The sequence below is a fragment of the Orycteropus afer genome, unplaced genomic scaffold (assembly GCF_000298275.1).
Source record: "Orycteropus afer afer isolate SDZICR_OR568_19922 unplaced genomic scaffold, OryAfe1.0 scaffold00014, whole genome shotgun sequence".
NCBI lineage: Eukaryota > Metazoa > Chordata > Mammalia > Tubulidentata > Orycteropodidae > Orycteropus > Orycteropus afer.
Window position 1 is genome coordinate 1,969,919 of NW_006921601.1, and position 25,584 is coordinate 1,995,502.

The following is a 25,584-nucleotide window of genomic DNA, read 5'->3' on the forward strand; positions in this document are numbered from 1 at the left end:
CAAAAGACAGGCATATGAGTTGAACATTTACCTGAGGTAGATACACTCCTTGGAGAGAACAATCATGGGAGAAAGAAGGGCTGCTTATGCACCAGGAGGCAGCTCAGTGGGCAGAGGGCATGGAGGGATGGACACAGGGAAGAGGTAACTATCGGGAGGAAAAGGGAGGGGAGTTGTTGCATTGTGGTAAATTGTGGTCAATGTCATGAGACAAAGTGTATGCGAACTGCTGTATGGAAAGTGAATTTGCTCTGTAAATCCTCACCCAAATCACAATTATAAATAAATAAAATAAAATTTCCACCATGAAGAGAGATTTCACTAGAATTCTGGAGGAGCTGCTCCCAGAACTTACGCAAAGTGGATCCAAGTGTCACAAGGGTCAGACTGTGGTAAATGCTGTGATACCCAGCCTGGATCCCCCTTCAGGAATAAAGGACTTATTCTCTCAGCTGCCAGGAGTACTCTTGGCAGAAAGCCCTCAGCTACCAGCCCCATATGAGAATTGTCGCAGCTACAGCAAGCCTCACCCCATTTCAGGACAACTCTGAAGGTCAGCCCAGCTTCCATCTGCTGAGGCCTCTACTGAGACAACATCACAGCTCCACTGTCCTTCTGTCCAATCCTTCTTCCTTCCTTTCCTTTCCATAAGTATTCATTCCAAAAGCCCTTCCTAATAAATCTCTTACACGTTACCTCGGTCTCAGAATTTGATTCCTGGAGAACCATGTGACATCATCTATTTCAGGGGAAGAGGAGATTTGATCACCTATACAAGGATGAATGCTATGCAGCAAATGGTGGTTTGATCAAATACAACAATACATATGAAAACACTGAAGACGGAACAAACGGGAAAGGAGGGAGTGACCTAGAAACACGTTATTAAGGTGACATGAGCTAGACCTGAGAACAGAATGGATTTGTGCCCTGAGGGTCCTCATTGTCCTCCTACACAAGGAAGGCCAGATATGCAGAGCAATGACAATTAAGGAAGAGAATTGGGGCTACTTGAAATCTCTAGCAGGCAAATGGGGTAAAGTGAGATTATACACCATAGCAAACACACCAGGTTCCCTCACGCGTCTGTATTTTGTCCATGCTTGTCCCTATGTTCAGACATTCCTTCCCCCTTCTTTTCCTTCTAGCAACTTTCTCATCCTTGCAGACCCAGACATTACAGATACAAGTATAGAGTGATGATGGAGGAGCACCAAAGCATAGAGCCAGAGCGCTGGATTCAAAGGTGCCAGCATTTACTAGCTAGCTGCCAGTTCCTTCATCCTTAGTTTCCTTCTCTGTAAAATGGGGAGAATACCTATCTCCTAAATTTGTTGTGGGGAGCTCTGGTAGCGTAGTGCCTAAGGCACTTGACTGCTAACCAGAAGGCTGAGTGGTTCAAACCCATCAGCCACTCCTTGGAAGGAAGATGGGGCAATCTACTTCCGTAGTGATACTGCCTTGGAAATTCTAGGAGGGGTTGCTATCAGTCAGGTCCAACTCGATGGCATATAACAACAACAACAACAAATTTGTTGTGAGAATTAAGCTCAAAAAGTGCCTGTTAATTATTATATTACTCTAAAATGATGCCAGGGAATTGGGTGAAAAACAGACCCTTTTTTCAGAGCTGACAGGCATTGACAGCTCAATGCACCTTAGAGAAGCACTCTGCTGTTGTTGTTGTTATGTGTCCTCGAGTCAGCCCCGACTCATAGTGACCCCTCCTTGGGTTTCTGAGGCAGTATCACTACGGAAGTAGATTGCCCCATCTTCCTTCCGAGGAGTGGCTGGAGGGTTTGAACCGCCAGCCTTCTGGTTAGCAGTCAAGTGCCTTAGGCACTATGCTACCAGAGCTCCCAGAGAAGCACTCTAGGAGACAAAAAGCTTGGGTTTCAATTGCTATTTTACTACTTTTCTGTACCTCAGTTCCCCCACTTGGGGTCCCCTCCATTCTGAATATTTATAATCAAAAGTGACTCAGAGACTCTCAGTCAGGGTGACTCAAGGGTGCTGGTGCCTTTGGCAGTGCGTGAGAAATCCAGGGAGGCGCCCCCTTCACCGGGGGCGGTAACAAGCCCAATAAGAGAATCCCTGCCCAGCCCCGCTCTCCTTCAGCCTCCATCCCCCAGTTAAATGCAGGCTCGGCCGGGCAGTTAGCTATTTCAGGAATTTGAGTGTAGGTTTGGAGAGAGAAGGAAGCTTGGATTCGCCAATGAGTCTTCCACCAGCAACATCTGATCGTCTCCAAAGCAAGTCCCAGTGCGGTGGCAGAAGTGGCCGCCCACGCTCAGGCCGCCAGGGGGATGCCCGCGATAACCGCAGGGTGCTTCTGTCCGCCACCGATTGCGGTGCCGCCCACAGGGCGGGGCGGGGACTGAGGAGAGGAACCAGGGGCGGGATCCTGGGCGGGTCACGGAGAGCCCCGCCCTTTGCGCCTCCGCAGCGTCGCGGGGGCTCTGGGCTGCCGCCGCCGCTGCAATCAGCAGCTGGGCAGCTAAGGAAAAGGAAAGGGCGGAGCTGTCTGCGGCTGCCAGTGAAAAAAACCCGCCGATTGCAGAGAAGGGTGAACGGGCGTCCCCGGCTCCGCCTGGGGCCCAGAGGGCCAGCTGGGCAGAGGCCGGCGGGGGCCGGACGGGCCTAAGGACGAATCTAGCCCTGTCCGAGAGGCCTGACAATGCCCCGCCACGGGGTGTCTCCTGGCCAAGGCCATCCCACGTCCGACCGGGGGCAGGGACAAGATAGGTCCTCGAACGACTCCATGCCGGGATGCCTCTGGGTGGCCCTGGGCCTGGCGCTGACGCTGGCCCTGCCCAACTCCCTAGTTCTTTGGGTCCCGGCCGGGGCCCACCCTCTGCCCACCCAAGGCCATCCCGCCAGGCTCAATCGCATAGCGCCTGAGCTTCGGAACACTTTTGGCTGGTGGAACCTTACCTGCCCGGTCTGCAAAGGCCTGTTCACTGTCATCGACATCGGACTGAAGGTGAGTGCCAAAAGGGCTGCAGTGGAGCGGGCCACAGGAGAGTGCTGCGGGTGGAGGTGAGGGTTGCCGCGGGAGCGCAGGGCGCCCCCAGAGCAATGCTGTCTGGAGAGCGCAGCGTCTATAAGCCTTTACTGAATTTCCTCCCCCTTAGGGACAGCGTGCAAACGCCACCACCCCATTGTGACATTTGTGAAGGAAGGAAAGTGCAAATTATATGCTTGGCACTGTGCTAGCAGTTTCATGCAGATTAAATCAAGCCAGTGAGGCTTTAGAACACAGTTGTAATCTCCTTTTTTACGAATGAATAGAGTCTCAGAGAACTAAAGTCACTTGACCAAGGGCACACAGCTGGTGGGGGCGGGTGCTGGGTCTCCTATCCTAGCTTGCCTGACTCCTGATGCACTGTGCTTTACACTCCTTGGTAACTCCAGCCCTGAGCTTCAGGTCTAACCCAACCCAACCCACTGCTATCTGGTTGATTACGACTTACAGCAACCCAATAGGACAGAGTAGAACTGCCTCATAGGGTTTCCAAGGCTATAAAATTTTACAGAAGCAGACAGCTTTATCTTTCTCCCACTGAGCAGCTGTTGGGTTCAAACTGCTGACTTTTGAGTTAGCATCTCAGTACTTTAACCACAGAGCTACAATGCCTGGGTACTGAAAAACAACTTGAATTATGAACAGCCCTGAAGCCAGGACTATATGGGGTTGCCATGACCATGGTGGAGATACATGGGTGCTGGTTGGCTGGTGAGCTTTGTAGGGCTCCTCAGGGTAACAGGATCAAGGGCGCCAGTCTGCCTAACCCAAGGCTCAGGGCCCCCTGCAGACAGGACCTAAGAAAGTTGTTGCAAGAGTCAGGAGTATGATTTGAGATGACTGTCCCATCAGAAGCCAGCTGGTCAAACAGAGATCTAAAATGCCACTGGCCACTTAACCAGAGAGGAAGTATTGACTTGGGGCTGCCTAAGTCATAGGACAGTATTTCTGGAAGGCAGGGGAGATATACTGAGGTCTCTTCACCGTGGTACACTAAGACCAGCCAACTTTTGATAGATGGCCCGAGGACCAGTGATTGGGGAACCTGGTTCCTCTGCCCTGTGTCTGACTTGTTAATCGCTTCCACCACAGCAGGAGCCCAATGTGGCCCGAGTAGGCTCCGTGGCCATCAAGCTGTGCAATCTGCTGAAGATAGCGCCACCTGCAGTGTGCCAGTCAGCTGTTCAGCTCTTTGAGGGCGACATGGTGGAGGTGTGGACACGCTCAGTGCTGAGCCCATCTGAGGCCTGTGGCCTGCTTCTGGGCCCCACCTGCGGGCACTGGGATGTCTTCTCGTCTTGGAACATCTCTTTGCCAGCGGTACCCAAGCCACTCCCTCGGCCTCCCAACCCCCCAGCCCCAGGTGCCCCTGTCAGCCGTGTCCTCTTCCTCACTGACCTGCATTGGGATCATGACTACCTGGAGGGTGCAGACCCCAACTGTGCAGACCCACTGTGTTGCCGCCAGGGCTCTGGGTTGCCGCCTGCCTCCCGGCCTGGTGCTGGATACTGGGGCGAGTACAGCAAGTGTGACCTGCCCTTGCGGACTCTGGAGAGCCTATTGGGTGGGCTTGGCCCAGCTGGCCCTTTTGACATGGTGTACTGGACAGGAGATATCCCCGCCCATGACGTCTGGCAACAGTCTCGCCAGGACCAGCTTCGGGCCCTGACCACCATCACGGCTCTCGTGAGGAAGTTCTTGGGGCCAGTTCCTGTATACCCTGCTGTGGGCAACCATGAGAGCACACCCGTCAACAGCTTCCCTCCCCCCTTCATAGAGGGCAACCACTCCTCCAGCTGGCTCTATGAGGCCATGGCCAAGGCGTGGAAGCCCTGGTTGCCCGCAGAAGCCCTTCACACTCTCAGGTACTTAAGGCCCATGGAAACCCAGGAAGGGAGCAGAAAAATGGATGAAACTGAAGGGAGCAGTGAATCCATCTGCTCTGCAGAAGTCCCCAGCAGTCCTGACAGGCCCTCCCTAATCTGACCCCACCTTCTTTTTCCATCTTCTCTAAACTCAAACCAGACTCACTGCCATCAAGTCGATTCTGACTCATAGTCAACCCTCTTTGGGTTTCTGAGGTGGTAAATCTTTAGGGAAGTATATTGACCAGTCTTCCTTCTGCAGAGTGGCTGGTGGTTTTGAACCACCAACCTTCTGGTTAGCAGTCAAATGCCTTTGGCACTATGCCACCCGAGCTCCATCTACCCTTCTTCAGCTACCCTTATCTTCAGAGAGCTAACAATACTCCCCTCTCCAAGTACCCTTCTGGCTCTTTACTCCTGTTGACCCTCTCTAAAATGCCTTGCCCTCTTTAACATCCCCAACTGACCAAAGGCCAGCTCATCTTCCTTGTGAATGACCTTTGCTTCCCATTCTAGCTCTCTTTGATCTTCCTCTGAACTCCTAGAGCCCTTAGCTCTCTAAGTCATGTTCAATCACACAGGTAATTATTACCATTTGGTCTTCAGCTAAAGTGTAAGCTCATGGAGGGTAGGGACGATGTCACGCCTCTGTCCTCCACCCAAATGCCTAGCACAGGGAAGGGCATGCAGGGCCAGGATTATGAATGAGTGCTGACCCCTCATGTTCACTTTGTTTCAGAATCGGGGGGTTCTATGCCCTGTCCCCATACCCTGGCCTCCGCCTCATCTCTCTCAATATGAATTTTTGTTCCCGGGAGAACTTCTGGCTCTTGATCAACTCCACAGATCCTGCTGGACAGCTCCAGTGGCTGGTGGGGGAGCTCCAGGCAGCAGAGGACCGAGGAGACAAAGTGAGGGAGAGCTGGTGGGGGCGGGTGGAGTAGGTGTGGATGGGGGTGGGGAGAGAAGCAGGCCCTTTACCAGCAGGCGCCCTTCTGAAACTGGAGCACCTGTGAACTGGCTTTTCTGATGCTGCCAACATCAGTGTTTTCTGGGAATTCAGATCAGGTTCCTCTTTGAAAGCCTCTTCATTACTCCTCCCTCTGGCCAGGACTGCTGGGACAGATGAGTACCAACTATCCTGGCAGGGCTACCTGGACACCTTCGTGCCCTGCTAACCACCCTTCACCTTTTCCCCAGGTGCATATAATTGGCCACATTCCCCCAGGACACTGTCTGAAGAGCTGGAGCTGGAATTATTACCGAATTGTAGCCAGGTAGGAGGCAAATGGGGTGGGGCAGGGGGCGATGAAGAGTCTAAATGTTGAAATTGCCCTTAGCATCTCACCATGGCTCCTGTCCTATGGGAGTGGGGAAGCTATTACTTGAATAGAATGGGGAAAGGTCTTCTCCATCTCCTCCCCAGAATGTTCTGAATAAAATTAATGTCTTCTGACCAGGTATGAGAACACCCTGGCTGGTCAGTTCTTTGGTCACACCCATGTGGATGAATTTGAACTTTTCTATGATGAGGAGACCCTGAGCCGGCCACTTGCTGTGGCCTTCCTGGCGCCCAGTGCCACCACCTACATTGGCCTTAATCCTGGTGAGTGAGAGTGGTGGGATGTGGGATGGAGAAGTGCGTATCCTGGAGTTGGTGGGAGAAAGGAGGAACTGAGGCGGAGCCACAGCTAATATCAGCAAAGGGCAAAGGGCGGATGGAACAAGTGGCCCCTCCTTGGGGCAGTGCCTTCGCTTCGCTTCCTTGCTCTCCAGCCAGCCCGCCCTCTTTGCAGGTTACCGAGTCTACCAAATAGACGGTGATTATCCCGGGAGCTCTCACGTGGTCCTGGACCACGAGACCTTCATTCTGAACCTGACGCAAGCGAACGCACCTGGAGCCACGCCGCACTGGCAGCGCCTCTATAGAGCTCGAGAAACCTACGGGCTGCCCAACGCACTGCCTGCCGCCTGGCACGACCTGGTATACCGCATGCGGGGCGACACGCAACTATTCCAGACTTTCTGGTTCCTCTACCATAAAGGCCACCCGCCCTTGGAGCCCTGCGGCCCGCCCTGCCGCCTCACTACTCTGTGTGCCCAGCTGTCTGCCCGCGCTGACAGCCCTGCTCTGTGCCGCCACCTGGTGCCAGAGGAGAGCCTCCCAGACATCCACAGCCAGTGGATACGGCCGCTGTTGTGCTAGCGCTCCTAGGGCCCAGCGTAGGTAAAGGTCATGTTTCTGAGAGGAAGCGAACGCCCAGGACGCTGAGGGCGGCTGTGGTGCAACTTAGCAAAAACACCCGGTGGAACAGCCCATCTGGGGCCTAAGTACGCCAGGGAGACATGACCTACTGCTTTCCTGGATCTGGTTTAACAGGATATGAGAGGGGTTTGGGCTGCTCTGCCTGTCCTAGCGCCTAGGCTGCCCTGGGGCTGCTGTCACTTCAGGGCCATAGAGCTGAGGCCTCAGCTGACACTGCCCTGGGCTGACTAGACGGGACCTATTTGTCAATGGGCGCCTGGTGCTGTCCCGCTAGGAACCCAGTGCTGCTGCCTTTTGTGGTCCCATCAGTCTGTTACAATAAAAAGGTGTGAGATTTGGACTTGACCCCTCTGTAACTGTCCTAATTTCTTTTTTCTGGACAGGCAGGGTAAAGGGGCCTTGAGAACAAAGCTACACCTGAGGCGTGAGGTTGACAGTGTGGTGCAAGCTCAGGAAGGAACACAGTTCAGCAGGGCAGACAGACTTTATTAGTGATATCAGTACAGGGGAGGTGCCCACAGGGCAGAGGGAGGGGACCCATGCCAGAACCAGACCCCTTCACCTTCTGCCCCTGCTGGCCAATATGAGGATGGGGCACGGCCTAGACCAGTCCCTCCTGCTCCACCTGAAATACGTGGGGATGGAGAGCCTGGGGCTGGCCTTGCTTCCTGCTCCGCAACATCAATCCAGTGTTGTCACTTCCTCAAAGGGATTAAATTTCTCCCTCCCCAGCTCCTAGGCAGGAACCCCAGCTACTGAGGAGGGGCATTTTTGGAGGGGCCCGAGGCCTGGTAATCACCTCTAGGGCCCCTACCTGCCCCATACCTTGAGTTCCCTGGAGCAGGTAGGAGGAGGACCGTGGGTTTCTTCAGGGGGTATGGGTCCCCAGCCGTTTGGGCTTAAGGGAGCCCCAGAGTGACTGAACACCCCTGCGGACAGTCCACCCTACACGCCTGGCAACGGACTCAGCCGGGGGTGCTGGGAGGCAAGAGGTGGAGGCCTGGGAGCGGGCATCCAGACACTTCTGGTAGCGGAGCTGCAGAGAGGCAGGTGGGGTGGTCACTCTCCAGCCTGCCCCACATGGGATGAGCGCCACCCCACCACTCCACTCACTTACCATGCACGCAGCCTGCACTGCCTCTGAGAGGCTGGCAGCATTGGGCTCACACCAGAACATGTGGCAGCAGAAGGAGGCTGGGCCGGCAGCCATAATGAATGCAAATGTGTGGACATCTCTGCCCACAGCCAGGAAGGAAAGGAAGCGCACCCGACACTCCCCCAGCACTGCCTCTGTCTGGAGGGAGGAAGCCCAGTTAGAAAGGGACACTTGGATCCTCTCTGTTCCACTGGGGCATGCCTATCTTACCTGCAGATCCTCTCCAGCCCCGGTCTCCCCTCCACAGCAGGGCACAGCCATATCTTCTACCCTAGCTCTTTACCTGCTGGTGCAAGATGGTGAGGGTAGCAGGGGCCACGCTGACATGACTTGGTGTCCACTGCTCACGGCTACTGGAAGACAGGACTGACTCCAGGGCCCCATTAATCACGTCTACCCCTAGAAGGTAGGACAACAAACTTAGCACCACTAGGGGTAGGGAGAGGGCACACAGCTCTATCCTAGACCTTCTAGCTCTGCCTAGTCAAGTCCAAGGCCTCTGCACCATCCCCACTTCACCAGCCTATGGCCCTGAGAATGATACCATCTCTGCATCCCTTCCTAGGAGTTCTCATTGGCTTCAGTGACTTGGCATTTTCCTGGTTTCTTCCACCTTGAATCTTATGCTTGGTTTTTTTTACTGACTCTGCTACTTCCTCCTAAACTGTCTGATCCCCAAAGCTCTGACTTCCCCGTGTCTGCTCTCTCAGCACCCCTCGATTCAGACACTCTACGTAGCTTCAAAGTGATTCCCAGGTCAGCCTCCACAGGCCAGTCCTCTCCCAAGATCCAATTTTTTTTTTTTAAATATACATTTGATGAGTGTTTATTGGGTCACACTGGGCTGTCATTTAAGTGCATTATCTCATTTATGACTCAGAACAATTTCACAAAAGATTCTTTTGTAACCATTTTATAGATAAGGAGACTGAAGCATATAGAGATCAGGTAATATACTTAGGTCACACCAAGGATCTTTGAACTCAAGCAGTTTAATTCCAGACCCTGTGTTCTTAGCCCTGCCCTTCCTCTGCCTCTTCTCTATATTCCTTGTTTGCAGAAGTAGAAACACCATCAAAATCTCCACTCACGAATTTCTATAATGTGCTCAAAGGCCAAAGAACCCAAGTTTCCTAACATACAGGTCAACCAACTTTCCCTTGTCACACAAAGCCTCCTCCACCTCTAACTGTTATTAAACATTTGCACTTGTAAGTCCCACTTCTGCCTAGCATGCAGCAGAGAACAAAGATTGGAGCCCAGGTGGCAGAGGCCTGGGTTTCAGTCCCTGCTCTACTCGTGAGCTGGCTGTGTGATCTACAGCTTCTTCCACTTGGAAATAAAGAGGTTAGAGTTAACAATGCCAGGTGTGAAAAGCATACACCTCCCTGGGCCACTCCGAGGCTCTCTGCCCCTTTCAGTGCCTTTGAGAAGACCACAGTGGACCCTTCCTGGGGAGGGACAAAGCAGAGGGCAAAAGTCATCCTCTTGGCCTTGGCCTTGCTCATCTTATCTCTGGCTGGATCAAGGCCAAACTCCTGTCCTGAGTCCTCCAAAAGCTAGCCTCATCTGAGCTGTCAGTCCTCATATTTCACAGCTCCCTGAGTTTCAGATGATTTATGTAGCATTTATTAACATCTAATCTTGGCAGACATCCTGTGAGGCAGATGGGAATACAAAGCAACAAAAGATGATGCTCTCAAGGGACAGACGGTAACTGAGGGGAAAGCCTCTGGGCACCCTTTCCCCCTTGATTCCTGAGAAATTCCATCCTCAGCCTTCAGGGCTCCATCCAGGAACCTTCCCTGCAGCAGAGAGAGAGAGGACAACTCTGGGACAACTTACATTGCAACATCTTGTCACTGCTGGAAGACCTTTTGGCACCTTGAGCTGTGGCCATCTCAAGGACAGTGTTATGGACTGAAATATGCCCCCCCCCCAAAAAATGTGTGTGTGTGTGTGTGTGTGTGTTTTGGAATCCTAACCCCAACACCTGTGGATGTAATCCTATTTGGGAATGGGGTTTTCTTTGTTATGTTAATGAGGCCATGTCATAATAGGGTGAGTCTTAAAGCTAATGACTTGAGATTATAAAAAAGGCAGATAAAACAGAGAAGCAAGCACAGATGGGGGAAAGATAGATATGCCTCATGGAGATCACCAAGGAACTGAGGAATGCTGGGGCTAAGAAGCTGAGACAAGGGCATTCCCCCAGAGCGGACAGTGTGAGCCCTCCCCTAGAGCCAGTGCCCGGAACAGGCGCTGAATAGCCTCCTCAACTGTGAAAAGACAAATTTCTGCTCTTTAAAACCACCCACTTGTGGTATTTCTGTTACAGTAGCACGAGGAAACTAGAACCGACAGAGGCCAAGTTTAATTCATCTCTGCGTCCCCAGTCCTAGTGCAAGACTACTTTGCTGAGGGATTCCATATGCATAAGCCAGTCACCATCAGGGCAGCATGAGGAAATGCACCCAAACTGATAGAACCAAGTAACACAGAAATCTCCAGAAGAGGGGTGATGCAGGCAGGAGTGGGTGGGCAAGGTCAGACTGCACAGGGCCACAAAAGCCAGGTGGAAGAGTGTGAACCTTCTTCTAGCATTCAGGCCAGGTCCGTGGGAAATCTAAAGTTCATGAGTGTGGGAGGGAATCAAAGTCAAACTGCTTAATATGCAGAGGGGGATGCGGGACTGGAGCCTGGCCTCCAAGTCTTGGAGGATCTGCACTGGTGGTGGTTGGTGGTGGTGGGGGCGAGCAGTACACATAATGACTCTGGAAGAAAGGGGCTGTTACTTGATTTGGTAACAACTCAGGACTGCAACCTAACCCGACTCTCAGCCCCGCGCCCCCAACCCCCTTTATCATACTGTGCCTCTTTTTTTCCCATAACACTTGTTGCCTTCAAGCAGTCCCTGGGTAGTGTAAACAGTTAACGTGCTCAGATGCTAATGGAAAGGTCTCTCAGAAGAAAGGCCTGGTGATCTATTTCCAAAAAAATCAAGAACTGAAAGCTCTATGGATCAGTTTTATGAAATTACATGAATACATAAATACACAGAAACGAATGTTCATTAGTGGCTACCAAGGGGTGGGATGATGGGGGAGGAGGGAGAAGGACTCCCTAGGTGGTACTCACGTTTTTATTCATAGAAATGGGAAAGATGTAAATGCTGTCAATCACAGGGAAAAGGGATGAATTGGCAAATGCTAGGTCATGTATGGTTTTGCAGCAATAAAACAAATAAAATGGGGTGCACTATAGATGCTGATACTAATTAGACATAACCAGTCCCTTCAGAGGATTAGTTCTCTTGGTTTCGGGGCTTAGGCCACGGTCTTGTGGGATAATCCAGTCAATTTGTATAATATAGCCTTTAAAGTATAATATCTCCCAGTATGGTGAGTAGTGTCTAGGGTCTTAAAAGCTTAAGGGTGGCCATCTAAGATAAATAGATAAGATGATGTCTTCATTCATTTGAAACAAAAAAAGAAAGAAGGAAACCCAAGAATTAGAAAAGGAACTGACTACAGCACTAATTGTCTACATAAACCACTGCGTCCACCGCCTCAACACCTAAGAACTAGATGGTGCCCGGCTACCACTACTGAGCATTCTGATCGGGAACACAGTCTAAGAATCCTGATAAAAACGGAAGAAATGTAGAACAGAACTTGAAATTCTTAAGGAATCCAGACCTACTGGGCCTACTGAAGCTGGAGGAGTTTCTAAGACTATGCTAAGAGGAGCTCTGGTAGCATAATGGCTAAAGCACTTGACTGCTAACCAGAAGGCTGGCGGTTCAAACCCACCAGCCACTCCTCGGAAGGAAGGTTGGGCAATCCTACTTCCGTAGTGATACTGCCTCGGAAACCCAAGGAGGGGTCGCTATGAGTCGGGGCCGACTCGACGGCACATAACAACAACAACAATGGTGCTAAGTAGCTCTTCATATCTTGAATTGAAGTATCCCCTGAAGCCACCTTTAAACTAAGTTAACTGTCTGGCCAAAAGAACAAAGATTGTCACCACTAGTTGACTCGTTGGAGTTCTGTGTTCAGGGGAAAAAATAAATAAATAAATAAATAAATAAATAAATAAATAAATAAATAAATAAATAAATAAATAAATCTCCATGTAAGACTGGAATGTCCACAACTATTTTAAAGCACAGATTGAGAAGGCTGAGAGGCAGGGAGATGAAGTAACTGGAAGTAAAACCACTAGAACAGAAATAACTAGAATGTTAATACAATGCAAGAAATGCAACCACTCTCATGGATCACTATCTAGAAACTGTGGGATGGGAGTGGGTTCTGTGTATATTTTCACCAAAAATAAAATTAAATAATTTTTTTGAAAAAGAAAACCCTACAGGGCAGGGTTCTACTCCAGCACACATGGCTGTCACCCTCACACCTGCTGCGTAATTCATGCATTTTATTGTGTCTCTTCTTGCTAGAATATAAGCTTCTTGAAGGCAGGGATCTTTGCCAGTTTTGTTCATTAATCTATCCTAGGAATGTAGAAGAGTGCCTAGCACAGATCAGGCACTGAACAATCATTCACTGAATAAAGGAGTGATTAATAATGAATATTGCAGCTTTAGGAGGGCCCGGGGTCAAAACTCCTGGAGGTTAAAATGGAAGCATAAGATAAAGCTGGATGTGAGTTTCAAGACCACTAGTCTGAAAGCTCTGACTTACACAAAGCAGACCCAGAGAGCTGATGGGCAGCAGAGGGGCAAGTGAAGGTTGCAGACAGTTGATTTAGCATAGTGAGGACCTGGGTAAGGTGGCAAATGGAAAGGAGCAGATGTGAGAGTGAGAGTTTAGAAACTGAGGGTAAGAGAAAGCAGGGAACAGGAGCAAAGAAGAGGAAGGATGAGCTAAACCGCCTGAGTATGCTGTTCTCATCTCTAGCTCCAAGTCTTTGGCAAAGCCATTGAGTCCAACTGGCATATCTACTCAATCTGCAAATCTGAGCCTTCCTTTTAAAACTCATTTCAATCTCCACCTTTCCTAAGAAGGATGCCCTCAATGAAATGTGTTAGTTATTAAAGACAGCATGGTTTCAGGCAAGGCTATGTAATTCATTTGTTTGTTCATTTGCTTGTTCATTCACCACTTCCTGAGATCTTCCTAAGTGTCTTTTGACACCATACCTGACCACTCCTTGAAGTACTGTCTTTTCTTCCTCTGACCTCTCTTCCACTATTCTCATTATTCTTTGCAGTTTCATCCTCTTCCCCCAACCCATTAATGTTGGAAGGCCTCCAAGTTAAGCCTAGCTTCACTTCCTTTCTCACTTAGGGCTACCCACTTTTCTAGGTCAATCTACTCCACACTCTTGGCTTTGATTATCTCTATAACTCAGTGATGCCCAAATGTGTATCTTCAACTCAGACCTCTATTCTCAGCTCCAGACCTGTGAATCCAGCTGCCAACTTGACTTTGTCACTCAGTGATCCCAAAGGCACCTCAGATTCAGCATGTCCAAAACTGAGCTCCCAAACTCTACATCAAAACTTCCTCTAATGGCTTCTTCTAAGGTTTGCCACCTTTAGAGAACAGCACCACTAACAGTCAGTGACCAACAGTTACTGACTAATAGTCATTGTCAGTGACTAATAGTTACTAACCAGTCAGTTCTGAAAGTCAGAAACCAAGAAGTCATCCTTCAATGAAGCCTCTGTCCCACAACCCACCTTCATTCCCTAGGGCCTGTTCACTTTAATCATCTAAACATCTCTTGAATCTATAAACTCCTCTTCAGCTCCACTGTAGTCCAAGATACTCTCATTATGGGCCATGAGTACTGTAAGATTCTCCTAACAGAGCTCCTCAGATCTACCTCTGCCCACTTAACATCTTTCTTCACAGTATAGACAAAATGAGCTTTACAAAATGCAAATCTGCTTCTGTCAAACCCACCGCTCAAAACTCTTAGATAGTTCCTTGCTGCTCTTAGGATGAAGACTAAAATCATTAATGTGGCCTATGAGGGCTTGCAGGGTCTGACCACTGCCCAGCTCTCAGCCTCACCTTGCATCACTGGCTTTCTCTCAATGCCTCCTAAGTACCAAAGTGCCTCATACTATGGGCTCTCTCACATACGTTCACTCTGCCTGAAAGGATCTTTCACTTCCTCTCCCTCCCTCCATCTCACTTTGCTGCATTAACTCCTATTCACTGATTAATCTCAGTGCAAGTGCTACTGTCTCCAGAAAGCTTTTTCTGATCCTCATACTAGATGAAGTTCATCTGTTACAGAGTTTCATAGCACCTTGCTACTTTCTTTCAATGAATGCCTCAATTTATAATTACACATTTATTTCTGTGATTATTTGATTGATGCCCATTTTTTCTGCTAGTATATAACCGCTATGAATACAACACTTATAGCCATTGTTTCCTAGTACAGAGCCTGGCACATTCAAAGATACTTGTTAAGTGAAAGAACAAATAAATGGCAGGCACTGCAATAGCACTGGAAATATAAAAGCGAACAAGATGATCTCTACCCTTGATTTCCTTATCTATAAAATGGGTATTATCATAACCCCAACTTCATAGGATCATCAAGAAATTAAAGGATACAGTCAGTACTTTACAAACAATAAAAAAGCACATGACAATTACACTCTCTGCTTCTTTCCCTAGATGCTCCAAGCCCACAGGTGGTGCTGTAATATAGAACCCAGCTCCAGGTTGCTCCTGGTGTCTCCAATTATCTAAGATCTGCCTTCCAACCCAACCAAAAGTTTATTGTGGGATGCGAGAGTGGGGTCTTCCTATGTGCCCAGCTCACTACCAGCTACACAGTCAACACCTGGTGAAGGCTCACTGGCTCCTGCCCCTCATCACCCCCTCCAAGCACACCGTGCTACAGGCAGGACATGGAGTGCACTGGGACAGAGGTCCAGAGGGGTGGGATGAACCCTAAAGGGCAGAGGGGCACTGAGCCTGAGGAAAGTCTTCAAGGAGAGGCACTGGAGGACAGAGAGTGAAGGTAAAGCTTTGGAAACAAGGGGTCCCAGGGTGGCAACCACACATACCAACAGGTTTAGCAACAGGCACATTCCCCAGGTAATAGACTTGGAACTTTTGTACCAACTCATTCTTAGGTGCTGGGAATTCCACTGTGGGAAAGAAGAAGAAGGTCAATCATGGTGCGTTCTCTCCCAGTGCCTCCACCAGGGCATAAGCCAGACATCCCCAGCCAATGATCTACCTCCATCCCTCCAACCTGCCTCCCTTTACCTGAAGTCCCTCCACTTACTGGATACAAAGTATTCTTTTTTGTACATTTATTTTCCTATCATGCCTATCCAGCAGCTCATGTCTCCTCTCGTCCTCTCCCCAACCTTTGCCAGGACTTAGTGTGGCTGTCACACTGACCTTGGAAAGGGACATCCACTAGTTTAGAATGATCCAGGGAGAGTCCATTGACCAAGCAACGGGCATTGCGCCTTTCAGCCATAATCTGAGGAAGGAAGGTGTAGGGGGAAGGAGTAAGGGAGGATCTGTTAGCGCTTCATCGCCCTGGAGCCTCCAACTCAGTGATCCCACCCACACCCTTGTAGAGCAAAGGGGGCAGGTAGTCCAGGGAGAGGAGGGGCCGTGCCTTAGAGCAGATCTCATGCAGGCTGGTGGCGATGTTCTTGGCGGGTGCCTCACAGCGAAACACGTGGCACTTGAGCATCTGGGTCAGCTTATCCCGAGCTACGTAGGCAAAGTCCCTGTTGGGGGGAGGGGAGCCTTAGGGTTTCCCAGCACCATTAGGTGCTAAGCCCTGTCCCCAGCCCTCCTGCACCCTCCCTGTCCTGTTCATCACAGCGCCTACAGGCCTCCTGCCCTTGGGGTGGTTTTCTGTGGGTGATGCCTTCTGGCTGGAGAGTTAGGCAGGCCAGCATGCGAAGGATGGGGGATGGGCAAGCACAGCGGGTGGGAAGGGGCAGAATGAGGGAACTTGGATGTTTGGCTGCATCTGGGCCAGGTGTGGGAGGAGGCGAGATCAAAGCAAATAGGCATGGTACCTCTCTCTGGGTCCGGCAGCACAAGAGAGGCAGAGAACAGAGTTAGAAAGGAGGGCCCGCTCTGCCTGCTGACTGAGCCCTCACCCAAGGCTCCCAGGCCCAGCTCCCACCTTCCGCTGTCCCGCCCGACGCCCCACACGCGGATGCTGACAATGGGCTGGGCGTGCAGCAGGGCCTGGTTCTGTGGCTCCACCAGCTTTAGCGTCTCGTCCTCCAGCTGCAGCAGCAGATCCTTTCCCTGCAGGCCCAGGAAGCAGGCACTCAGTGGTGTCACAGCTGGGAAGGAGGCTGCTTCCTGTCACCTCCAGTTCACAGCCAGTTAGTAATGGCTTTGGAGTCCTTGCTTTGGTGGAAGACCTCCTACCCTGCAGGTCTTGCTCTGGATAAGGTCACCCCTGCCATCTCTCAAAAGGTCCCTTTCATCATCCCTATTTCTGTTCGAGAGGACCTCTGGTAGCACAGTGCCTAAGGCATCTGACTGCTAACCAGAAGGTTGGTGGTTTAAACCCACCAGCCACTCTGAAGAAGCAAGACTAGGCAATCTACTTTCATAAAGATTGACCTCCTTGGAAACCTAATGGGGTCACTATGAGTCAGAATCGACTCGATGGCAGTGGGTTTTTTGTTTTTTTTTTGCTGTTAGACAACCATCTCCAAGATCCCCACTGAGGGTCACACGTCCATCTCACAGAGCTGTCACTAGGGATGAGTCAGTTTCCTCACCCCCAGTGCTCACTCTTGGACAGGTCAGACCTTTCACATTCCCTTTGCTTCTCTCACTACATCCCCACTCTCATCCCACTGGCTTCAGGCTCTCACCTCCCCCCAGCCCCCAGACATGGGGTCGTGCAGATTGTTTTTGTGGTAGGAGAGCTGACGGATGCAATTGTTGACTGCCACACTGCTGCGTCCGGGGGCCAGCTCCTCCTCGGTCATCTCCACCCAGCCCAGGGAGCGCACAGCGAAACACTGCCAGACACAGAAGAGGGGGGCAGAGGTACAGAGTCTGAGCTAAGACAGCAGGAGCTTCCAGCACAGGCCTAGGTTTTGCGCTGAGAAAGAGGAGTTCCTCACCCAGAATGTGGTGGTGGGTAGGGGTTTGAGCTAAGACCAAGGAGCTCCACAAGCACCACAGACCTGCCATGGAAGGGGACAGTGGTCTCAAAGGAAACCCCAGTGAGTACAAACAAGCACCTGAGCCAAGCCTGGAAGGCCACTGGGCTCAGACACAGGAGTCTGTGCTGAGACCAGACGAGCTCCTCTCTCAGGACCCAGGGAGCTTTACTGAGACCAGAAATGCCCTGAGAACATGACAGAACATGAGGGACTCTCCTGCACATGGGGGAGCCCAACATGGGAAATGGGGGCTGGTCTTGAACAAACCTTGATCCCTGGGTTGGCATTCCGTAGGGGCAGCTTCTCCTCTTCTTGGGGCAACGGCTCTGGGCTGCAGGAGATGGTGACACTTGACACAGGGCCCTCAGATATGGAGCCGCCCCACAGGTCCCTTCTGGATAGGCCTCTCCCACTGCATCTGGTGCCTCTTCACTCACCTGAGGCTCTGAGCTGGGAAGGTCAATGTCCCCTCCTCAGGGTCCTTCAATCCCAACTCCATAGGGGCCTCCTCACTGGGTTCATCCTTAGGAAGGGGGATGAGGAATCAGGACCAACATGATGCCCTTTCTCCAGCTCCCCCAGTCATGAAGCAGGACGCTCACCCACCTTCCAAAACTCTCCATCCTCATAGCCTTCTCCATGGGCAAAGCCTGTCCAGGTGAGCTAGGAGGAGAAATGGGAGCAGTGAGTGGGTGGCTCATCCTGCTCCAACAGCACACAGCCCCTCTCAGCCCTGCTCCAAAGCCAACATGCCTCACCTGGGACTCCTCTCGGGGGCTGCTCCCTTGTGATGGGGAAGCCCGGCCTGGGGGCTCCCATTGGGTGGTCCCTGTCGGGATGTGCCAGTAGTAGGTTCCTGAGGTGTCCTGGACCCTCATCCATCCAGCTGGCAGGTCGGAATCCGTCTCGAAGGCGTTGGGGTTCCAGAAGGAATCTACCAGGTGGAGGGCTTGGTGAGGGTCTGCCTACCCAATAAGCAGGAGCAGTGGGGCAATTTTGCACAGTCCCCTCCTTGAGTCCCACAGCTGAGAAGGAGGGGTGGCAGAAGGGCTATGGCACAATACGCTTCATGCTTTCTCCTAGAGCCTACAGTCTGGAGTCACAACATAGGGGGCCACCACAGGGGACATGGTTCCGGTCTCCTCATGGGCCCTGTTCCTGGCTAGAGTGGCCACATGAAGGGAAGGCAGGAAGCAAAGAAGGAATGGAGGGAGGGAAGTTAGGTCACCCTGATTAACCTCTTCTCATACATATGCATATCCCAGGGTACATGAAGGCGTACACACTTATCACCTTGTGCACACATACATGTGCACAATGGCATACAAGATATACAAAGTGCTGCCACACGCCCGTGCAAACACCACAAAGACAACACTATGTGTACACGCAGACATTGCCAGCACAGATGGTACATATCACATACAGGTGCACACATGTGTGCACAGGAACACACACACCAACTCCAGCTGTAAACTAATGCAAACCTTGTACACAGAGATGTGCACACCCACAGCTATATATTCCATATGTGTAGGTACCACAGCCCCAATGACCCCCAACACATGTGTGGATACATGGGGAACACACTCATACACAGAGTATACATCAACCCCTGCCCCATGTGTGCAGTCACCACAGACGCTCACACAGGAAACTTGCCACACACACACAGTTGCAGGCAATCATTTCATGGGCCTACACTCACCTGTAGCATACACCCTTCCTCCCTTGGTAGAACCACACCACTCCATCTCTTAGCCCCAATCCCGCCTCCTCCCCATCTCTTTGCTCTCCCGGCCAGCCCCGCCCCACATCATGCCCAGCCCCTTGCTGCCACTCACCTAGGCTACTGTCCTGCAGGATGATGGCCAGAAAAAAGTCCTGGGAGAACATGGTGCTCTTTCCCGGCCCCTCCTGCCTCCACCCTCCCTCCTCACAGCCCCTCCAGCCCAGACAGCTGGGCTCACAGCCTGGTGCTGGGCTGCAGAGAAAAGCTCATCCCGCCCCCTTCTCACCAGGGCAGAGCGTCTGCCAGGCAAGATCCTCCCCCGCTTGGAGCGCATAGGGAGGGGCCAGGACCACCATGTGAGGAGGCCTCCATGGGGTGGGAATGGGGGGAGAAAGAGGTTCATGAGACCCCAGGCTTTTCAGCTCACATCTCTTCTTCCTAACCCTGTCCCCCTCCTCAACCTGAATCTGTATACATCCCACCCTCTAGTGGTCTCCTCAGTGCCTTAGTCAAGCCCTGTCTCAAGGATACCAGGAGGCTCAGCCCCTCAGGAATATCCCAGCCACATGGGGCCCTGCAGAGCTCATAGCTCGCAGCACAAATAGGGTGTGGCTTCAAGGCCCCCAGAGAAGCTTTCCCTGCCTATAACCTGCCCAGCAGTTTGAGACTAAGGGTGAGCCTGGAGGGCCTGGGTCCCAGCAAGCTTGAGGCTAGGCTTGGGGTTCCCAGCCACCCCCCCTCACCTGCCAGGCCCAGCTAGGCTGCAGCGTCTCCTCGGCAACCGCAGTACCAGGACCGGCTGGGAGCGCCCGGACTGCTGACGTGCTTCCCGTTACCAGGGAAACCAGGAATCCTGACTGGTCCAAGAGGCAGCACTGAGGGGTAGGCAGTCCCAAAACCTAGGCTGCTGGGCAACCAGGCACAGTGGGTATATCCATGGGGGCTGGGATGGGCGTGGTTACACCAAGGTAACTGACTGAACACCTTGTGTGTGAGTTATTGAGGCAAAGTATCTCACCACCCTCAGCTTCCAAATGAAGGTAGACTCATAGACACTTAGTGAGGGAGGGGCTCTTCTTGCTCATGCAGCCTTCTAGAGAGCCATCTCTACCTCCCTCCCTCCCAACCTCAGGCCCTAGAGAATAAGATGCCCAATGGGCACCTTGCACTTGTCAGAGCCACTGAGAGAGAATACCTGCTCTCTCCAAATACCTTTCAGCCCAGCAGGGCTCGCCTGCTAAAACCTTCCAGGAACACCACCACCCATGGCCCTTCAGGTCCTCCACAGCCACACCCGTCTTCTTGAGGGGATATATACTCCAGCAATTCCTGAATTCCCACTTCTAGAATCTGAGGACCAATTCACCATTCCTTAACTGAGTCACGCACACCAATCCCATCTGTCATCCCTGCCAGCCTGTACCTTCCTGTTTCAAAGAGCTTCATCCTTCCGATCTGTCCTGGAGGGGCAGCTTCTCCCCCCCTTGACCATCTGGGAGGCCCTTCTGGAGCCTGGCACATATCCCTCCAAGCACAGCCCCACCAGGGCCTTTGCTTCCACATACATGCATTATTCATGAGTGCGTGCCTTCACTCTCGCATGGGCTCATTCAGGCACTCACGAGTGAATTCAAACATTCATGTATCTTCATTCATCCATCCATCCATCCAAGCATGCCTTAATGGTTAGGCCAAGTGTATTCATCTGCTCAGGAATTAGTGATTCACTTAATGCTCTCCCCTTCTCTCAACCCTCATATCATCTAGGCTACTATTATTTTTTGCCTGGATCATTGCAACAGCCTCATAACTGGTCTCCCTGCTTCCTGTCTCGTTTCCTCCAACCTGGGCTGCATACTACAGCCTGAATGATTCTTCCAAAATGCTAAGCTGATCAAGTTACTCTCCAACTTAATATCCTTAATTATTTTCTCATCGCTCTTGGGATAAATTTCAAATTCTTCCAAAGGGTTTACATGCTGTTAAGGGCCCCTAACTATGAGCATTTCAGCCTATCTCTGACCACTCTCTACAATCCTTCTCTGTCTCTCTGCCTTGGACATGCTCCTCGTCCTTTCTCTGGACAGCCTTACTCCCTCTGTTTTCACCAGCTATCTCCCACTCCTTCTTCAGGCATCAGGGTAAAGGTCACATCTTAAAATTCTTCCCCACTTTTCTGCCACATACATAAGCAGGGCTAGGTATCCCTCCTGTCCCTCCCACACCCCAGTGCTCATCATATTGATTCTTAGTGCCTGCTTATTTCTGTCTCCCCATTAGATTGTGTGTGCCATAAGTATAAACATCTGTTCCCTGCAGAAAAATTCCCAAGCACCTAGGACAAGGCCTGGCACAAGAATGTATCCAGCACAGATAGTAAACTTTATTCATTCATTCAATCATTTATTCATTCACCATTCATTCATGTGTTCATGCTTGTACACATTTAATCAACAACACTGTAGAGATCCTAAGGTGAGAAAGAGAAAATAATTTTTTGCTCATTTCCAGCCCCATTCCTACAGAAGCCTCTTCTGTGGCCTCACGGCCACAGCAAAACAATCACAAAAGAGTAAGCAGTGACCCAATCCCTTCCCTAGGCTGGCCCCATGCCTCTACCATCAGTTTCCACAGTGTCCACTAGAGCATGACCCTTGACCACCCTCTCGCCTTTGCTGAGGTCACTGCTTATGCCTCACACACCTTCCTGGTTCTTTAGTACTTTTATCCTTTGATTCTAGATGGCTCATGGGTGCAGCCAGCACCCTGACCCTCCCAGGAGGCAGTGAGCAACCAGCTTCTTTGTATTTTGGCCTCTGGCTCACACTTCCTAGCACAGACGCTGCACACTGGCAACCTGCAAGCCTCAGATAGATTCTGTGTGGCCCGAATAGTGCTAAAAAACAAAATTAAAAAACATTAATTGCTAACATTAAAAAATTGGGATATTTCACATCAATATGCAGTTCTCAGTTTTCCTTGAAAAGTTGTATGAATTGGCTCCACTGAGATTACATTTCCCCCAAGCCTATCAATAACCAGATGCAGTGACATAGGGGCTGTTCCCTTTACCAGGGATCAAGGCCATGCCCATCAAAGGGTGTGAACATTGCAAAAAGAGAGGCAAACAGACACTATGAAGTGTTTTTGCTAAAATGAAACAAAACCTCAAATCTGGATTTGAGCAAGTCTCTAGAACTAGCCACCAATTTATAGGAAATCCAGGGGAAGAGGAACATGTTAAACATCACCACAGGGAAAGAGTCTGCAAGATCCAGACCATGAAAAAATCTCAGCACAAACAACACAGTTTCTTCAATTAAAACACACACACACACACACACACACAAACCAAAACAAAGCAACAAAGAAAACAGCAAGCAAAAAACTAAAGAGAAAGATAGAGCAAAAATTTACAGATCCAAAGAAACTTCAAAAGACATATCAACACCATCACAATGTCTGAACCTATTTATAAGTTGGGACTTATTTGTATCCCAATTCAAACAATCAGAAGTTTTTTTAAAAGGTGGGGGTGGGGGGATCTTTCAGAAATGCAGGAATAAATATTTACAGATAAAAATATTTGTTTAAGAGAACAATGTGGAACAAAACTCAAAATCATAAAAAGAAAAGGAGACCAGATTTGCTGGTCTGATAGAGCCTGATGGAACTCCCAAGACTATGGCCCCTAGCTGCAATTGAACCTACACCTGTGGCCTCCAGCCAAACAAAAGACAGGCATATGAGTTGAACATTTACATTAGGTAGATATAATCCTTGAAGAGAACAATCATGGGAGAATAGAAGGGCTGTGTATGCACAAGGAGACAGCTCAAGGGGCAGGAGTGCATGGGAGGGAAGGACACAGGGAAGAAGTAACTATGGGGAGGCAGTGGGAAGAGAGCTGTTGCATTGTGGAAATTGCAGTCAATGTCAGTGAATTGCTGTATGGAAAAAGAATTTGCTATGTAAACTTTCACTCAAATCACAACAAAAACATATTTCATATATATATATATATATATTTGTTTCAAAATAACCTAGATTGGGGCCCAAGGATAACTGTTGAAACTGGTGATGGGTAAATTAGGTTCATTATTCTAGTCTCTCTACTTTTGTCTATGTGTGAAAATTTCCATAATGAGTGTTTCAAAAGCGAGTGTTGTGCTAACTGAGGCTCCTCTGAAGTGCATGCTCCCTGCCAAGGTTCCAGTTTGAGGTCTGGGATGACACCTGCTGCCTGGTGCCAATAAATATTTCCCTAATCTTTACTTTCATTCCCATTCTACAAAGCTTCAGGGTTGTGGCTACAGCCCACTATCTCTTCACTTAGCTCTGTCTGCATCTCTGTGTGGTATCAGCAAATGTGGAGGCTCAGTTTATTCAAATGGGACGAGATATTGATCAATCCTTAGATCCTAATACCTATTCTTTTTTTGTTGTTCTTTTCAAACCCCAAAGAAACCTAAGTTATTCTTCCTTTGTTTCCTAACTTTCAGTCAATATCCTATCCTTACAAAACAGTTATCTTTGCAATGCCCAGAGCAATGCTCTGGCCTGGGCATGCAGATCATAAGCATAAAACACCTCTCAGTCTTTCCACACAGACCTCACAGTGGGGAGACACTGGCTGCTACCTTCAGACCTAGCCTGTTAAAAGACAGTGACTACCTCAAGTGCATCTCAATTCATCATACCATGTGCACTGGGGGCAGCATAATATGGAGCTAAGAGCTCAGGCCCTGGATTCAGACCTGCTTTAGATCTCAGTCCTACTGTTTACTGACTGTATGTGACCTTGGGAAAGCTACTAAATCTCTCTGGGTCCCTTTCTTCATCTGCAATGTGGGTATGATGATAGTATTGACCTCACAGCATTATTGTGAAGATTAATATTTGTTATTAATTAATAACAAATGGAGCTAGTCCACCATCCATCCAGGTATGCATGATGGATGGATCTATCAGCTTGCTCAAGTGCTTTATGAGCTTGGAAATGTCAGGAAAACCTGGGCCTAGCCTGTGGTGGATTCATGCCCAGGCTGGCCCTTTACCTTTACCTTCAAGCCCCCCCACATTCCCCCATCAAAGTCCACAATGTACCTGTGTCCTCCGGGGAGCCGTAGGAGGGGCTGCCCTGGGATAAAGTAGCCCAGCTTGAGTCCTCATCACTGGCTGCACTGTTTCGCATGCCAAACAGGAGGCTGGCACTCTTGCTGTGCTCCCGGGGGCCCTCTGCAAGGGCCTGGGGCCCCGGGGAAACCTCCACACTCTCCAGGGGCTCAGGCAGCCCTGGTGGAGAAGATAAGTCCTCCTCCTCGTCATCATCCTCTTCCTCATCATCCTCCTCAGCCTCCCCTGCCGCCTTCTCCTCTCCTTCGTCTGGCCCCTGCTCTCGGGCGCTGATGATCAGACCAGGTCCTCGGAGCCCTCGGTTGGCTGCATTGTGGGCTGAGAGCTCCAGCTCAGAGTAGAGGTGCATCAGACCTTTGGGGCCCAAGGGTGCTGTCTCAGGTTCCTGGCTGGGTTCCTCTGCCAGGGTCAAGGTCACATTGCGGTTCTGGTCACGGTGGGCCGTGGCAGCTCTCCGGAGCTGGTTCTGGCCTTCTTTTAGCCACTTGGCATTGGCAGGGCCTGGCTCGGGCCCACCACCCTCCCCCATGGCGCTGCGCAGGTCCTTGGGTCCCACAGCTGTGGCATGCAGCTTTGCGTTGAGCAGCTGGTTGTGGGCAGCATGCAATGGCAGGGGTAGGCTCAGTGCGGGGCCTCCGTGGCTGTTGGCATTAATGGCCGACTGGCTCAGTGACGATGGAACAGACATGGCCTTGGAAGATCCTGTGGGGTGAGGAGGGAAGATCATGGTGAGTCTCTAAGCCAGGACAACAGCACCCTTGCTTCTACCCCGGGACTCAGCACCTCCTCATCTCCCTGCATTCAACAGGCCAGCAGACACTCCTCTGTCCCACCAGCTACTTTTCCACAAAAATGACTGAGATCAATTTCTGTCCAGCACCATCACCCTGTTACAGTCTAGCCCCAGATCTACAATCTACCCCATCCCCAAATTCCCCAGTCCTGAACATCCTGGGGTAGCACAGCCTATCCCTGCTCTGCCCTCACTGTCACCAGCAGAGCCTCCATACAATGGCTCTCTGTGCACCCCACCCCCAGCTCATCTGGCTGGAGCCTACTGTGCCAGGGACACAGCTGGCATGAGACTGGCTGATGAGTTCAGGACACTGGACACTGTCTGCCCCCTTCCTCTTGCCATCTTGTTAGCCCAGGCCCTACTACCACTGTGAGCATCCCAGGCTGTGTTCTTGTCATCATAAATCAGCCCCAAGCCCACTCCATACTGGGGATTGTGAGGACAAGGAAGAACA

General features: G+C 50.7%; 2 protein-coding genes across 2 annotated transcripts; one reads left to right on the forward strand and one right to left on the reverse strand.

Moving 5' to 3' along the window:
- Positions 1-2,576: 2,576 nt before the first annotated feature.
- On the forward strand, positions 2,577-7,096 carry SMPD1 (sphingomyelin phosphodiesterase 1). Its single transcript, XM_007954359.2, has 6 exons — positions 2,577-2,983; positions 4,118-4,890; positions 5,630-5,801; positions 6,091-6,167; positions 6,351-6,496; positions 6,687-7,096. The coding sequence occupies exons 1-6, from the start codon at positions 2,678-2,680 to the stop codon at positions 7,094-7,096; spliced, it is 1,884 nt and encodes a 627-aa protein (XP_007952550.1). The 5' UTR covers positions 2,577-2,677.
- A 928-nt stretch (positions 7,097-8,024) lies between these two features.
- APBB1 (amyloid beta precursor protein binding family B member 1) lies at positions 8,025-25,022 on the reverse strand. Its single transcript, XM_042782683.1, has 14 exons — positions 24,305-25,022; positions 18,225-18,400; positions 18,073-18,129; positions 17,904-17,989; positions 17,734-17,797; positions 17,170-17,319; positions 16,461-16,588; positions 16,351-16,356; positions 15,939-16,053; positions 15,713-15,797; positions 15,370-15,453; positions 8,596-8,711; positions 8,274-8,450; positions 8,025-8,192 (listed from the first exon to the last, which is right to left on the reverse strand). The coding sequence occupies exons 1-14, from the start codon at positions 25,020-25,022 to the stop codon at positions 8,025-8,027; spliced, it is 2,130 nt and encodes a 709-aa protein (XP_042638617.1).
- Between the last annotated feature and the right edge of the window lie 562 nt (positions 25,023-25,584).

Bases quoted from the DNA above. Each gene is read 5' to 3' on its own strand.
- APBB1 (XM_042782683.1), bottom strand. From the start codon at position 25,022: ATGTCTGTTCCATCGTCACTGAGCCAGTCGGCCATTAATGCCAACAGC. The intron at 17,798-17,903 runs GTGAGTGAAGAG...CATCTCCTGCAG, and splicing joins TTCCCAGCTCAGAGCCTCAG to CCCAGAGCCGTTGCCCCAAG. The intron at 8,193-8,273 runs GTAAGTGAGTGG...GCCTCTCTGCAG, and splicing joins CAGTGCAGGCTGCGTGCATG to CTCCGCTACCAGAAGTGTCT.
- SMPD1 (XM_007954359.2), top strand. From the start codon at position 2,678: ATGCCCCGCCACGGGGTGTCTCCTGGCCAAGGCCATCCCACGTCCGAC. The intron at 4,891-5,629 runs GTACTTAAGGCC...ACTTTGTTTCAG, and splicing joins GAAGCCCTTCACACTCTCAG to AATCGGGGGGTTCTATGCCC. The intron at 6,168-6,350 runs GTAGGAGGCAAA...TCTTCTGACCAG, and splicing joins TATTACCGAATTGTAGCCAG to GTATGAGAACACCCTGGCTG.